Here is a 12055-nt window from a genome sequence, read left to right as displayed (position 1 = left end):
GTACGAGTCCCTTTATATGAAATGTCCAAAAGAGGCAAATCCAGAGAGACAGAAGGCATATCAACAATTGCCAGGGGCTGAAGGATGGGATAGCGGGACTACTTTTGGGTGACGAAAATATTCTGGAATAAGGTGGCGGTGATGATGGCACAACATTGTGAATGTACTCAATGCCAGTAAACCGTACTTTAAAGTGGTTAAAACAACGAATCCTACACTATGTGAATTTTATCATAATTTTTTTTAAATTTTTTTTAACGTTTATTTATTTTTGAGACAGAGAGAGACAGAGCATGAACAGGGGAGGGGCAGAGAGAGAGGGAGACACAGAATCGGAAGCAGGCTCCAGGCTCCGAGCCATCAGCCCAGAGCCCGACGCGGGGCTCAAACTCACAGACTGCGAGATCGTGACCTGAGCTGAAGTCAGACGCTTAACCGACTGAGCCACCCAGGCGCCCCTATCATAACTTTTACAGAGGAGATAAGAGGGGCGCCTGGGTGGCTCAGTCGGTTGGGCGTCCGATTTTGGCTCAGGTCATGATCTCGTGGTCCTGAGTCTCGTGAGTTCGAGCCCCGCGTCGGGCTCTGTGCTGACAGCTCAGAGCCCAGAGCCTGTTTCAGATTCTGTGTCTCACTCTCTCTGACCTTCCCCCATTCATGCTCTGTCTCTCTCTGTCTCAAAAATGAATAAACGTTAAAAAAAATTTTTTTTTAAAAGAGGAGATAAGAAAAAACTAAAAAAGCCAGAGAAACTCACCATCTGATTTGCTCTGTTTCCCTAGATTTTCTCATTAACTGACAAGTCAACATGATGTGAAACCAAAGCCCACACCAGCCCTCCGTTGGAGTCTGACTGGACCAGGGCAGACCTCACGGTTTTGGAAGCGAATGGCTTAAGGTAAAGCACGGAACACCAGGTGCTCACAGTCCCTGGTGATCACACCTGGCCACTCCACACCTTTACCTTTCCTGCCCCTGAAGACTGTGTGCAAACCTCACTTTAGGAGGGAAATGCCGGGAGCAGAAGGTCATCATTTAAATGCATGGGTTCCATTTGTGGGATGGCCAAGTTAAATCGACTTAAAAAGAGTGGTAACTAGTATCTAATGAGCATCTGCTATGTTCTAGACGCCGTGCCACACATTTTACGTGCATTCTCGGTGAGGTGGCTGCCGTCGTCATCCCCATTCCAGATGAGAACTGGGTCTAGGAGAGCTCAACGAACTTACCCAAGGAGCAGCATGAGACCTGACTCCAGGTCCTGGTCCCCTAGTTAATTCACTGCTGCGGCTCAATGTGACACATGTAGCTCAGGGCCACGTCATGACCTCCGTGGACCCAAGGCACTTTTGCCTTCTGGGCCCCTTCCTCCGTAAAAATATGTTACTTTATCTTTTATGACCGCACTGATATAAAGATGCATATAATCCAGACTGGATATTTTTTCTTCCAGTTTTGAAAGAAAACATTTTTGTGTGCCCCTAAAAGTACCGTGGGCCTTGTGCCTGCTGTGTCTAATGCCCAAGAGGGCCATGCAAACACTCTACCCAACAGAAGGCCCTCTAGTTCAGACTGCTAATTAAATTTTTTCAATGTTTATTTTTTAGAGAAAGAGACAGAGTGATGGCAGGGAAGCGGCAGAGAGAGAGAGAGGGAGGCACAGAATCCAAAGCAGGCTCTAGGCTCTGAACTGTCAGCACAGAGCCCGACACGGGGCTCGAACCCATGAACCGTAGGATCATGACCTGAGCCGAAGTCAGACGTTTAACCAACTGAGCCACCCGGGCGCCCCTAGACTGTTAATTAAAATCAAGTTACCGAGGTATGGCCTTTCAGAATGGAGGAATAAATTAAATGCAAAGACTCCTCTGAAGGAAATGGTACATTGAAGACGCTGAACAGCGAAATAAATCTCGGATCAACTTCATTGCGGCCTCCTCCAGCTTTTCCCATCGCAGCAATAAAGCCAAGGTCCCGAATGCTTTTGCAGTTTAGCTCCTTCCCACGGTCATACAGGTAGCCTTTTTCCAACAGCAGTTTCAGCAAGGCAATCGGCTGCTGTGTGCCATATTCATCCACCTTGATTTAGTTTTTAAAGAAAGGAGATAACAGTAGTATCGTAAAGCAGAACTCAGGGATGCCTCTGCTAACCATCTAAACTAATTCTCATCTCTCCTCTTACTCTCTCAGAGCGCTCTGGTTTTAGTTGCATGGGGCTTCTCAAGGTTTGCAACTATAGATTCATTTGTAATTATTATTTTTTTTATCTGTCTGCCTCACTCAACTGTAAACTCCATGAGGGCAGGGACTACTTCTGTTCTGTTCGTCACTGCACAGCACCAGACCCATAGGAGGCGCTCAATAAATACACGTTAATTGGATGGATGCACAGATGGATGAAAGGGTATGTGGGTGTGTGCATGGATGGGTGGATGGGTGGAGGGAAGGAAGGTGGATGAATGGGTGGATGGATGGACAGATGGATGGGTGGGTCAGTGGGTGGGTGGGTCAGTGGGTGGGTGGGTGGGTGGATGGATGGATGGATAGATGGACGGACTGGTGGATGGAAGGATGGAAGGAAGATGGATGGATGAACAGATGGATGGGTGGGTCAGTGGGTGGGTGGATGGATGGATAGATGGACGGATGGGCAGATGGAAGGATGGAAGGAAGATGGATGGACAGACGGATGGGTGGGTTGGTGGGTGGATTGGTGGGTGGATGGGTGGAAGAAAGGTAGGTGGATGGATGGGTGGATGGATGGATAGACGGATGGGCAAATGGAAGGAAGGAAGGAAGGAAGGAAGGAAGACTGGGTGGGTGGGTGGATGGATAGATGGATGGAAGGAGAGATGGATGGATGGGTGGATGAATCCTGGCTTTGCACACAGTCCATCTAGAGGATAGATTTTCAGAGGAAAAAAAAATGGTTCTGCAGAAATTACATAAATTTAAATTTTAGTACTAAGAAAACTTCATAACTCTCAGGCTCCGGCCCCAGAAACACACTCTTGCATGCTAAAGTTTCCCTTCCTTGGTAAATCCAGAGGAATCCTTGGGAGGTGTCTGACCTTATGCTTTCCATGTACCTGGGACTGACAACGACACTATCATCCAAGCTCTGGCTCATCAAGAAACCACCTACTCAGATACATGCTGTAAAAAGCCTGGAGGCTGCCTGCTGCCTAACTCCTCTGGGAAAGCAATCAGTAAGGAAGAGTCCCGCTGTGTCAGTAGAACTTTCCAGTAACACTGTCTCCAGAGCTGGCTCCCATAACCGGCACCCTGTGGGCACCATGCAGAACGAAGGCACGTGCTCGCACACTCACGGCCTCCACGCGCACACACAGCGACGCAAGCGCAGCACGCGGCCCGGCCCCACTGCCCCCTGCTCCTTAACCTTGCACCACCTTTGGCATATTCAGGTCGTCCATGAACACCAGGAGGCGCTTTCCCATGGGCGGGCCGTATGTGTCTTTGGTTCGCTTCTCAACATTTGCTTCCAAATTTCTTTGGATATCCAGAGATGTGGTGCGGGAGGAGAAGTTGACTATTAACACAATCTGGAAGAGAGAGAGAGATCGTTCCAGAAGGCGGTCATCTCTTCACAGTACCAGCGGGAAATGCTGGGCCGTGCGCTGCCGTCTATTTTGCAAATTCACTGGCATCTGAACTTTCCTATAACCCAGCGTGTGCCGGTACAGCATTCTTCCCCTTCAGCAGGTTGTGTGAGGCCAAGCATGACCAGTCACCACACACGGGCCTCTGGCACAATGTCAACTAGGGGGTCTTAGCTCTGCACGGTCTGGCTAAGTGACCTCCAAAAAGAGGTTTAACCTTTAAACAATTTTTTTAATATTTATTTATTTAAATGCTTATTTATTTTTGAGAGAGAGAGAGGGCAAGCAGGGGAGGGGCAGAGAGAGAGAGAGAGAGAGAGAGAGAGAGAGAGAGAGAGACACAGAATCTGAAGCAGGTTCCAGGCTCTGAGCTGAGAGCACAGAGCCCGATGTGGGGTTTGAACCTACAAACTACGAGATCATGACCTGAGCCAAAGTCAGACGGACGCCCGACCGACCGAGCCACCCAAGCGCCCCAAAGAGGTTCAACCTTTTAGAACCTCGTTTTTCTCATCTGTAAGACAGTTTTAATAGCATCTGCTTGGACTACTTCATAGGGTGATTTTATCACAGGAGATGAAATCCCCGAAGGCGTTTTCCACATGACAAAGTAATATTCAACCAGAAGTTACTATCATGCCTGCTATGTCTTAATAAATAGGCCAGAGAGAGCACCTTTGGAATTAATTGCTGAGAGAAAGGTGAGGGAGGCCCCGGGCCCCTGTGTGGACAGCCTCCCCCATGCACGGGGCACACACAGGACCCCTCACTGTGCTTCTTAGAGCACTTGGTGAGGGTTCGTGGGTCAGTGGTTCTCGCTCTTAACTATGCACCCAAATCACCTGGAGGGCCTGTGCCAAACGGCTCAAAGGGCCCCATCCTCAGAGTTTCTGATTCAAAAGGTCTAGGATCGTGTATGCGAGTTTTCAGGCAATGCTGCTGGCCTAGGGACCACACTTTGAGAACCACTGCTGCAGACGGCACTGTCCTCAGAGGTGCCGACAGGTGCACGGGAGCCGCATGCGACGAAGGTCAACGTGCGTCTCCTCGTAACGAATGTGCACCGATGTGACTGCCGGCCCGATGAGCACCAGCTGCTGAGTCCCGACGGAGGGGCGTCGTGGGGGGGCATTCTGAATGTGGATGCTGTTTGCCTGACCCCACAAACTCTTAGGTCCCTCTGGCTATAAACATCCCCTCTGTGCCCTCCACAATGACATCCTTCAAGCTGAATAAACCCCGTTTCCGTGCACCTGTGACTGGGCTCGACCATCCGCGGGCAGTCCGGCCCTGTCTTGCCCACATCCTTCATGTGATGCCCATCGCAAAGCCTGGCTGACCACTCCCTGGCCTAGAGGGTCACAGGGCCCGGGGAACAAGCCTAAGTAAGAAAGAAGTCAGAAGAAGAGTCGCAGGAAACTCTTCTCCCCTCTGAGGTTCCAGGAGGCCAAAACAGGAATTGGAAAATTAAATGATGAGCAGATATTAACAAAAACAGAGAACTGAGTCAGTGAGTAGATTTGGGACAAGTATGTATCAGCTGGATATCCTGAAAAGCACAGGCAGCTTCTTGGAGGAGACAGAATCTTGCCTTGGTTATTAAAAAAAAAAACCAAAAAACCATTAAATAAAAATTGTTTGAAGCCAGGACAGTTGAAATGATGAGCAGGTGGCCCATGTAAGGCAACTCTGAGTACAGAAAGGAGAATTGACAGCCTCCTTCCTTTTTTTTTTTTTTTTTTTTTTTTAGTGTTTATTTATTTTTGAGACAGAGGGAGACAGAGTGCGAGCAGGGGAGGGTCAGAGAGAGAGGCAGACACAGAATCTGAAACAGGCTCCAGGCTCCGAGCTGTCAGCACAGAGCCCGACGTGGGGCTCGAACTCACGAACCGTGAGATCTTGACCTGAGTCAAAGTCAGAAGCTCAACCGACTGAGCCACCCAGGCGCCCCTCTTTATTTTTTTTTAAGTGTATTTATTTTGAGAGAGAGAGAGCGTGAGAGTGTGAGCAAGGGAGGGACAGAGACAGAGAGAAAATCCCAAGCAGGCTCCACACTGTGAGCGCAGATCCCAAGGAGGGGCTCGAACCCATGAACCGTGACCTCAGGACCTAAGCTGAAATCAAGAGCTGGAGGCTTAACTGACTGAGCCCCCAGGCGCCCCTGGCACCCCCCTTCCTAATGTCTTAGGACCCTGGCACGTTCTGCAGTGTCATGTTTCACAGGGTTCATTTCCGAATTTGTCTCCCCCCCCCCCCACCCAACTGTGAGTCCCTCCAGAACTGACTGCAAGTTCGCTCTTGTCTGTCCCTGTGGCACCCAGCTAGCTCAGTGTCCCCCACGTGTCGGACCCTCCCACATTTAACACAGGCCCGGAGGAAAGAAAGGAAAACCTTGAGGTTTTCAAAACCACAGCAAGGTGATGGATAAAGAGACGGCCGGCCTCCAAGATGACCCCCGTCCACCCTCACCCTCCAGGTACTCATTCACCCGCGTAGTCCCCCCCACAGTGTGAAGGTGATTCACGGTGGTCTCTGTGTCACCCACAGACCATGGCCGAAGTGAGGGAAGGTGACTTCCTAGGTCACCAAAAGCAGCGTGGCATCCGATCTGCTCCGTCGTGGACGTGCGCTCTGGCAGGAGCGGGCTGCGATATCAAGAGGTCACTGGGCAGCCCTCGGAGAGGTCCGCGTGGTGGGGAACTGAGGCCCACCATCTTGGAAGAGGGCCCTCCAGCCCCGGCCAACGGCTGGACAGCGGTCTCAGGACAGAGCGTGAGCGAGAACCGCCCAGCTAAGCCATGCCCAGATCCCTGACGCGCAGAAATGGCGCGACAGTGAGCGTCTGTTGCCCTGGGCTGCTACGCGCGGGGGTGATTTGTTACCCAGCAGGATACCAACCACGACTTACGTTCATGTCCACGTTCAGATTTTTGAGGAAGTTCTGGGTAGTGGCTGTCTTAGAGGTGCCAGATTCACCAACCAGAAGAACCGGCTGCTTGATCTTGACCATCTGTTCCAGCATCCAGGTGGTGCGCGTTGTATCCACGGTATGAACTGGGGAACACGATAGGAGGGGGGCATCACAGAAACGTCAAAGGGGAGCATGCGGCAACCTGGAACGTCCCATAAAAAGCGTCAGCCAAACCCCAAGACGTGACCTTGAAAATGAGTATACGGGTACCGTCTGGAATCTCACTGCCCCAATCGTTATTTTTTTTTTTTTTAATTTTTTTTTCAACGTTTTTTATTTATTTTTGGGACAGAGAGAGACAGAGCATGAACGGGGGAGGGGCAGGGAGAGAGGGAGACACAGAATCGGAAACAGGCTCCAGGCTCCGAGCCGTCAGCCCAGAGCCTGACGCGGGGCTCGAACTCACGGACCACGAGATCGTGACCTGGCTGAAGTCGGACGCTTAGCCGACTGTGCCACCCAGGCGCCCCTGCCCCAATCGTTATTTTTAATAGCTCTATGGAGGCATCGCTTAAACACCATAAAGTTCACCCATTTTAAGGGTGTGTTTTGGTGCATTTGGTACATTTCTACAGCTGTGCGGTCACTGCTACGGTCCAGATTCAGAAGCCCCAAACCGTTCTTCACGTCCGACTCCGATGTATACTCGGGATGTTAAAAACTCAGTTTCTCCATGGCTTACATCAGTCACATATCTGCAGGGTTTGGTTTCCTGACCAACAACTTCCTCCAAAGACAGAACGAAACCACGAGACCAGGTCTGGCTTGCCCCTGCACAGGTTGTTTTTAGTCCTGACCGGTTCCTGGGGAAATGGGTATGTCTCATTCCATCGGAACCAAACCCAGACGTTTGTTTTGGGAAGTCATCCTGCCACTACGTTCTCTAAATAGCCAGAGGGGTGCGTTAAAAATACGGCACAACCCATTAAACGTCCGCGGTGGACGACCTCGCGAGGCAGCCCTTTTCACGACACGCTGCCCTGCTCATTCCTCTCGCTTTCTTCCTTCGTTCCTTCGCACAGCCGGCCAGCTCTCCAGGCTGCAGGGGGCCCGTGGAGACTTGGGGGGGGGGGGGCAGAGCGGACTGTCCTATCCCCACCCCACCTGTCAGGCGACAGCTGAGAACCACAGACGTCTGAAGACGCTCAGAGCCAGCCGCACATAAACAGAATCAGAAACACCACCCTCTTGGTGAGGCCCACGGCTCAATCTTTTCAGTTTCTCCGAACCAACGCTCTGGGGTGGGACTCAGGGGGCCACGGAGGCCCCCGGATCTTTTTCACTTCCTCACAGGACAAGAGCCATACACTGAGAACAGGTGCTTGGTTGTCACTCACCCAGGATGTCGATAAATTTCCTCTCGCGGACGTGAACGTATTCAGGAACTAACTTATTCCACGGTATCCATTTCTTCTGTGCAGAATCGAAATGAAAGTCATACATGGTTGGGAGGTGACCTGTGGTACATAATGGTCCATTTCGCTTCAGTCATAGGCACGGAAATACAGAGTCAGCTCCGGGACATGCATAAGACGAACTGATGCTACCCGCCCCCTGGACGGCAACTTAACCGAGTACTTCGAACTTACACTCCCGTCCACTGGGCAGGTACACGCTGAGCCCCCTCCCTGGGGACGAGAGAGTTCGGTGGCGGACAACCCTGGAACCTAGGCTTACAGTTGTTGGCGGCCGGGTGGGGGGCGGAATGGAGGCAAGTCAACAGGCAATGTCAACGCGGAGCGCTACGTTCCGCGACAGGGCAAGTGCAGGTGCGGCGGGCGCCCGGGAGGACGTCTGACCAGGAGGGGCAGGGAAGAGGTCGGAGAAGCACCAGGTGCCACGGGGCACGCGGGGCGCCTCGAGGCGCCCCGCAGCCCACACTCCTCTGTACCTGAACATCAGGGGTGCTCCGCAAATCAGCTCTAAGAAAGGTTCCTCGTGCACCTGCTCCCAGAGAGACTGCCACCCGGAGGCCCCAGCAATACCAAATTTTGCAGCCAGCACGGGGAGGAAGCCGTCCCAAAGGAGATGCCATCCAGTCTGAGACCTGAAGCATGAGTCCCGAGCCAAGAGAACTGGGGGCCGCTGGGAGGCTGTCAGGGAGAAGAGAGCACGGCGGGGTGGCCGGAGGACCAGAAAGGAGTAAGTGAGGAGTGCACACGGTGGGCAGATGAGCCAACGCTACAAGGGCTGCGGGGCTGTTGCGTGAAGAGCCTGGCGGGCCATTTCAGGGGCTTGTTCTCCACCCCGTCGGTCCTGGGCGTGTGACATTAGTCTCCAGGGGGACCCGTGATCGGGTCTGCCTCTGCAGAGATCAGTAGGACGGTAGTGGAAAATGGATCTGGAGGAGGTGAGTGGAGACTGGGAGATCTGTCAGTGAGGCTCCCACCTTACCCAGGGCAGGGCTGACAGGACAGCTCCCAAGAGATGTGGGGGTGGAGATCGACAGGCTGAAATGACAGGCTGGGGTGGGGGGAAGAAAGTGTCAGGGTCGCCGACATGCAAGGCGGACAGACAGATGATAGAGAGATAAGAGGTGGGTAGATGATATAGATGATAGGTAGATGGATGGAAGGCAGATAGACAACAGGTACACGAGTAGACAGATGAATGACAGACAACCCACAGACAGATTTCGGGACAGAGCTAGGGAACGAGGAGAAGGCTCAGGAGGGAAGGAGACTGGCAGGCCGAAGCTGTGAGCGCGCGGCCAGCGCTCCATGGGGACTCGAAGCACGAAAGGAGGCTGGAAGACCAAACCCCGAGGCGAGGAAGGAGACGGACGAGCGGCCGGCAGGGAAGAGGAGGGACGTTTCAAGAGGGCAGGAAGTGGTCAGCCACGTCGGACGCCAGGCAAGGTCGGGATGGCAAGGACGCCAAGGCCCGTGGGCTCCGGTGGAGACGGCAGCGGACACGCTCACCGGAAGCACTTCCAGGGGAGCCGGGATTTGAAAGGGGGGCGGGCGGCTGTTGGCTGAGAAGCAAGTGGGATGAGAAGACAGAGCTCGAAGCCAACCTTTCGAGGACTCGTGGCTTTCACAGGAAAGAGGTGGAGAGACGTCTCTAGAAGGGCGTAGAAGGTTTCCCCTGAGCAGGTCCAAGAGCAGCTGGGAGGGAGTTGGTAGGAGGGAAACTGAAGAGACAGCTCAAGAGGAGCCCGGCAAGGAAGCCGGCACCTGAGCAGGACGGTGGAGAGCACAGTGCTCCCCATTAGGAAGCCCGGGGACCACTTTACTTTGCTGTTTACAAAGAACGCCCCGGGTAATGATGATAGGATACAGCTTAGAAAGATGGTGACCGGCCAAGTCATGTTCAAATATCATTGAGAACTAGACAAAGTTGAGATGTCGGGGTGGCTCAGTTGGTTGAGCGTCCAACTTTGGCTCAGGTCATGATCTCCCGGTTGGTGGGTTCAAGCCCCGTGTTGGTCTCTGCTGAAAGCTCAGAGCCTGGAGCCTGCTTCGGTTTCTGTGTCCCCCTCTCTCTCTCTGCCCCTCCCCCACTCACAGTCTGTCTTCTGTCTCTCTCTCTCAAAAATAAATGAACACTAAAAAAAAATTTTTTTAAAGAACTAGACAAAGATGGATCCTAGCGCTACACAGAGTTCCTGAAAAAGGCATGTTTTCATCACACGTCGTTCTTGGAGGATGCACCTTCTTCACACGCAAGCTAAAAACCTTAACACGGAGATCTCCTAAGAATGACCTACGGATCCACCCTTGATCACCTCCTGTGAAAATACTCAGGAATACAGCAGATGAAAATTAGAGGTGGTCTTAAAAAAACAGGTAGAGAAATTCAAAGGAGAAGAAACTCAAAGTCATGCAAAGTGTGAACATTTCTAAAAACTTAAACAGCAAAGGAAGCGAGCGCCTAACTAAACTCAGGGTGCGAGGGTGGGAGTGCTGGGGTGGGGAGGAGTTGAGACTCAACAAGACACGCTGGAACTTCTGAGGGAACCCCGGGGGGGTCTGACCATTGCACGTGTGTCTACAGAAGCCAGCGAGCTGGAAAACCCGTACGGGCATACGTATGGAGAAGCAAGGTCACTTCCTCCAAAACCCTCCCCGCAAAGCGCTGTGAGTAGGAAAACAGGCTACGCCCAGATCTTACCTGGCATCTCCCCGGGGCTGGCCCATTCCCCTTCCGTATCAACAGAAGGCAAAGAAGCAAGGCGTTTAATGCACTCGTCAAATTTAATCCTTCCATCCTCGAGCAGAGCGGCTCCCAGAGAACAGTACAGAGCCTCTAAGAAATAGCACTCCAGAAGGTCTGGTTCCTCTATTTCTCCTTCGAGTAGTGCATCCAACATCTTGGTTAACTGGGTTACCTGGTGCCCAGGCAAATCCCGGATCAGCCCATTCATTCCACTCCCCCACCCCAGGGTCAGTTCTGGTCATAAACCTCGGGATCCCAGGTCCCAGCGCGGTGGGAACCTATGACCCACCCTATCGGTTCCGTCAGATGGAGCCTGGCACCTTGTCCTGCACGGGGTCGCCAAAGAAAGCAACCTGTGACGTTACAGTTTACCCCTCTGGCATCTCTGCTTCCCTTGGCCTGTGGGTCCACCTTTAGGGAAGCTTCTCTCTTTGCTAACAGGGATATTTTCTCACCATATTTAGGTCTGTCTGCGGAACGACGGTCTTCAGCTTCTCGCCTCGTCTTCCATCCACTGTCCCTTCCACAATCACGTCGATGAGATAGGGCACATACTTCTCAAAGAGACTCTCTAAATTGCTTTGCTCTGCCTATAAAAGAGCAGAATTGCAATGCATTTTCGAGGGCTCCTTTAAGGGGAAGTTAGTGGAAAGCCGATCTTGGCGAAAGAGTGATGAGAAAGGTCTTCTGATGAAGGGTAGATTTGGCAGGTGAGTAAACCCCGATAACAGCGCCTTCCGTTTGTGGAGAGATTTGTCCTTCACGGTGCACTTTCATTGCAAAGCGCTTCGTCTCACTGCCACAGCATCTACCCCGCCACCTGGGAGGGAGGGAGGGAGAATAACAGGTCCCATTTGACAGAAATGGGGCTGATTATCTTCAAGTTCAAGTGGTGCGGCCACAGTCATCTTGCAAAGAGTGCAAAGCAGTGGAAGCCCCTCTCCCTATCAAGGCGCTGAGGACCACCAGGGGTCGCACGGGCCCTGACACAACTCTCTCTCCCTTACGACGGTGCCTCCAATGGTCCTATCATGCTTCCCTCGGTCTTCTCTTCTCTGGGATAATTATGTCCTGGTTTCCAATTCACCATCAGCCTAGCAGTCCTTCCAGTGATACACCCAAACCACCTGCGTCGCTTTGAGAACGCAGTCATGGTGTCCTGGGTGTGTGGTCAAGCCACTACCTTCACGTGACTATCACACCTATCTCTATACTTTTCAATGAAGCCTTTTGTTACAGTACACATTTCAGCAGCCACGTGACACATGACATCGTTTGAGGTCAACTAAAACTGTCAGAACTCAAT

At 52.2% G+C, this 12055-nt stretch overlaps 1 protein-coding gene across 1 annotated transcript in view; it reads right to left on the bottom strand.

The window, feature by feature from the left end:
- Nucleotides 1-12055, bottom strand: part of DNAH10 (dynein axonemal heavy chain 10) — a 152663-nt gene that overhangs the window by 43884 nt on the left and 96724 nt on the right. Inside the window, exons 42-47 of the mRNA XM_049619502.1 lie at nt 11205-11339; nt 10705-10921; nt 7929-8048; nt 6529-6674; nt 3411-3563; nt 1819-2079 (exon numbers count right to left, since the gene is read on the bottom strand). Of these exons, the coding sequence (XP_049475459.1) occupies nt 1819-2079; nt 3411-3563; nt 6529-6674; nt 7929-8048; nt 10705-10921; nt 11205-11339 (1032 nt within the window). The remainder of the gene's footprint in view (nt 1-1818; nt 2080-3410; nt 3564-6528; nt 6675-7928; nt 8049-10704; nt 10922-11204; nt 11340-12055) is intronic.

The sequence above is a fragment of the Panthera uncia genome (assembly GCF_023721935.1).
Source record: "Panthera uncia isolate 11264 chromosome D3 unlocalized genomic scaffold, Puncia_PCG_1.0 HiC_scaffold_8, whole genome shotgun sequence".
Taxonomy (NCBI): Eukaryota; Metazoa; Chordata; class Mammalia; order Carnivora; family Felidae; genus Panthera; species Panthera uncia.
The sequence above is the reverse complement of the archived record's forward strand: the minus strand, read 5'-3'. Positions and strand labels throughout refer to the sequence as shown.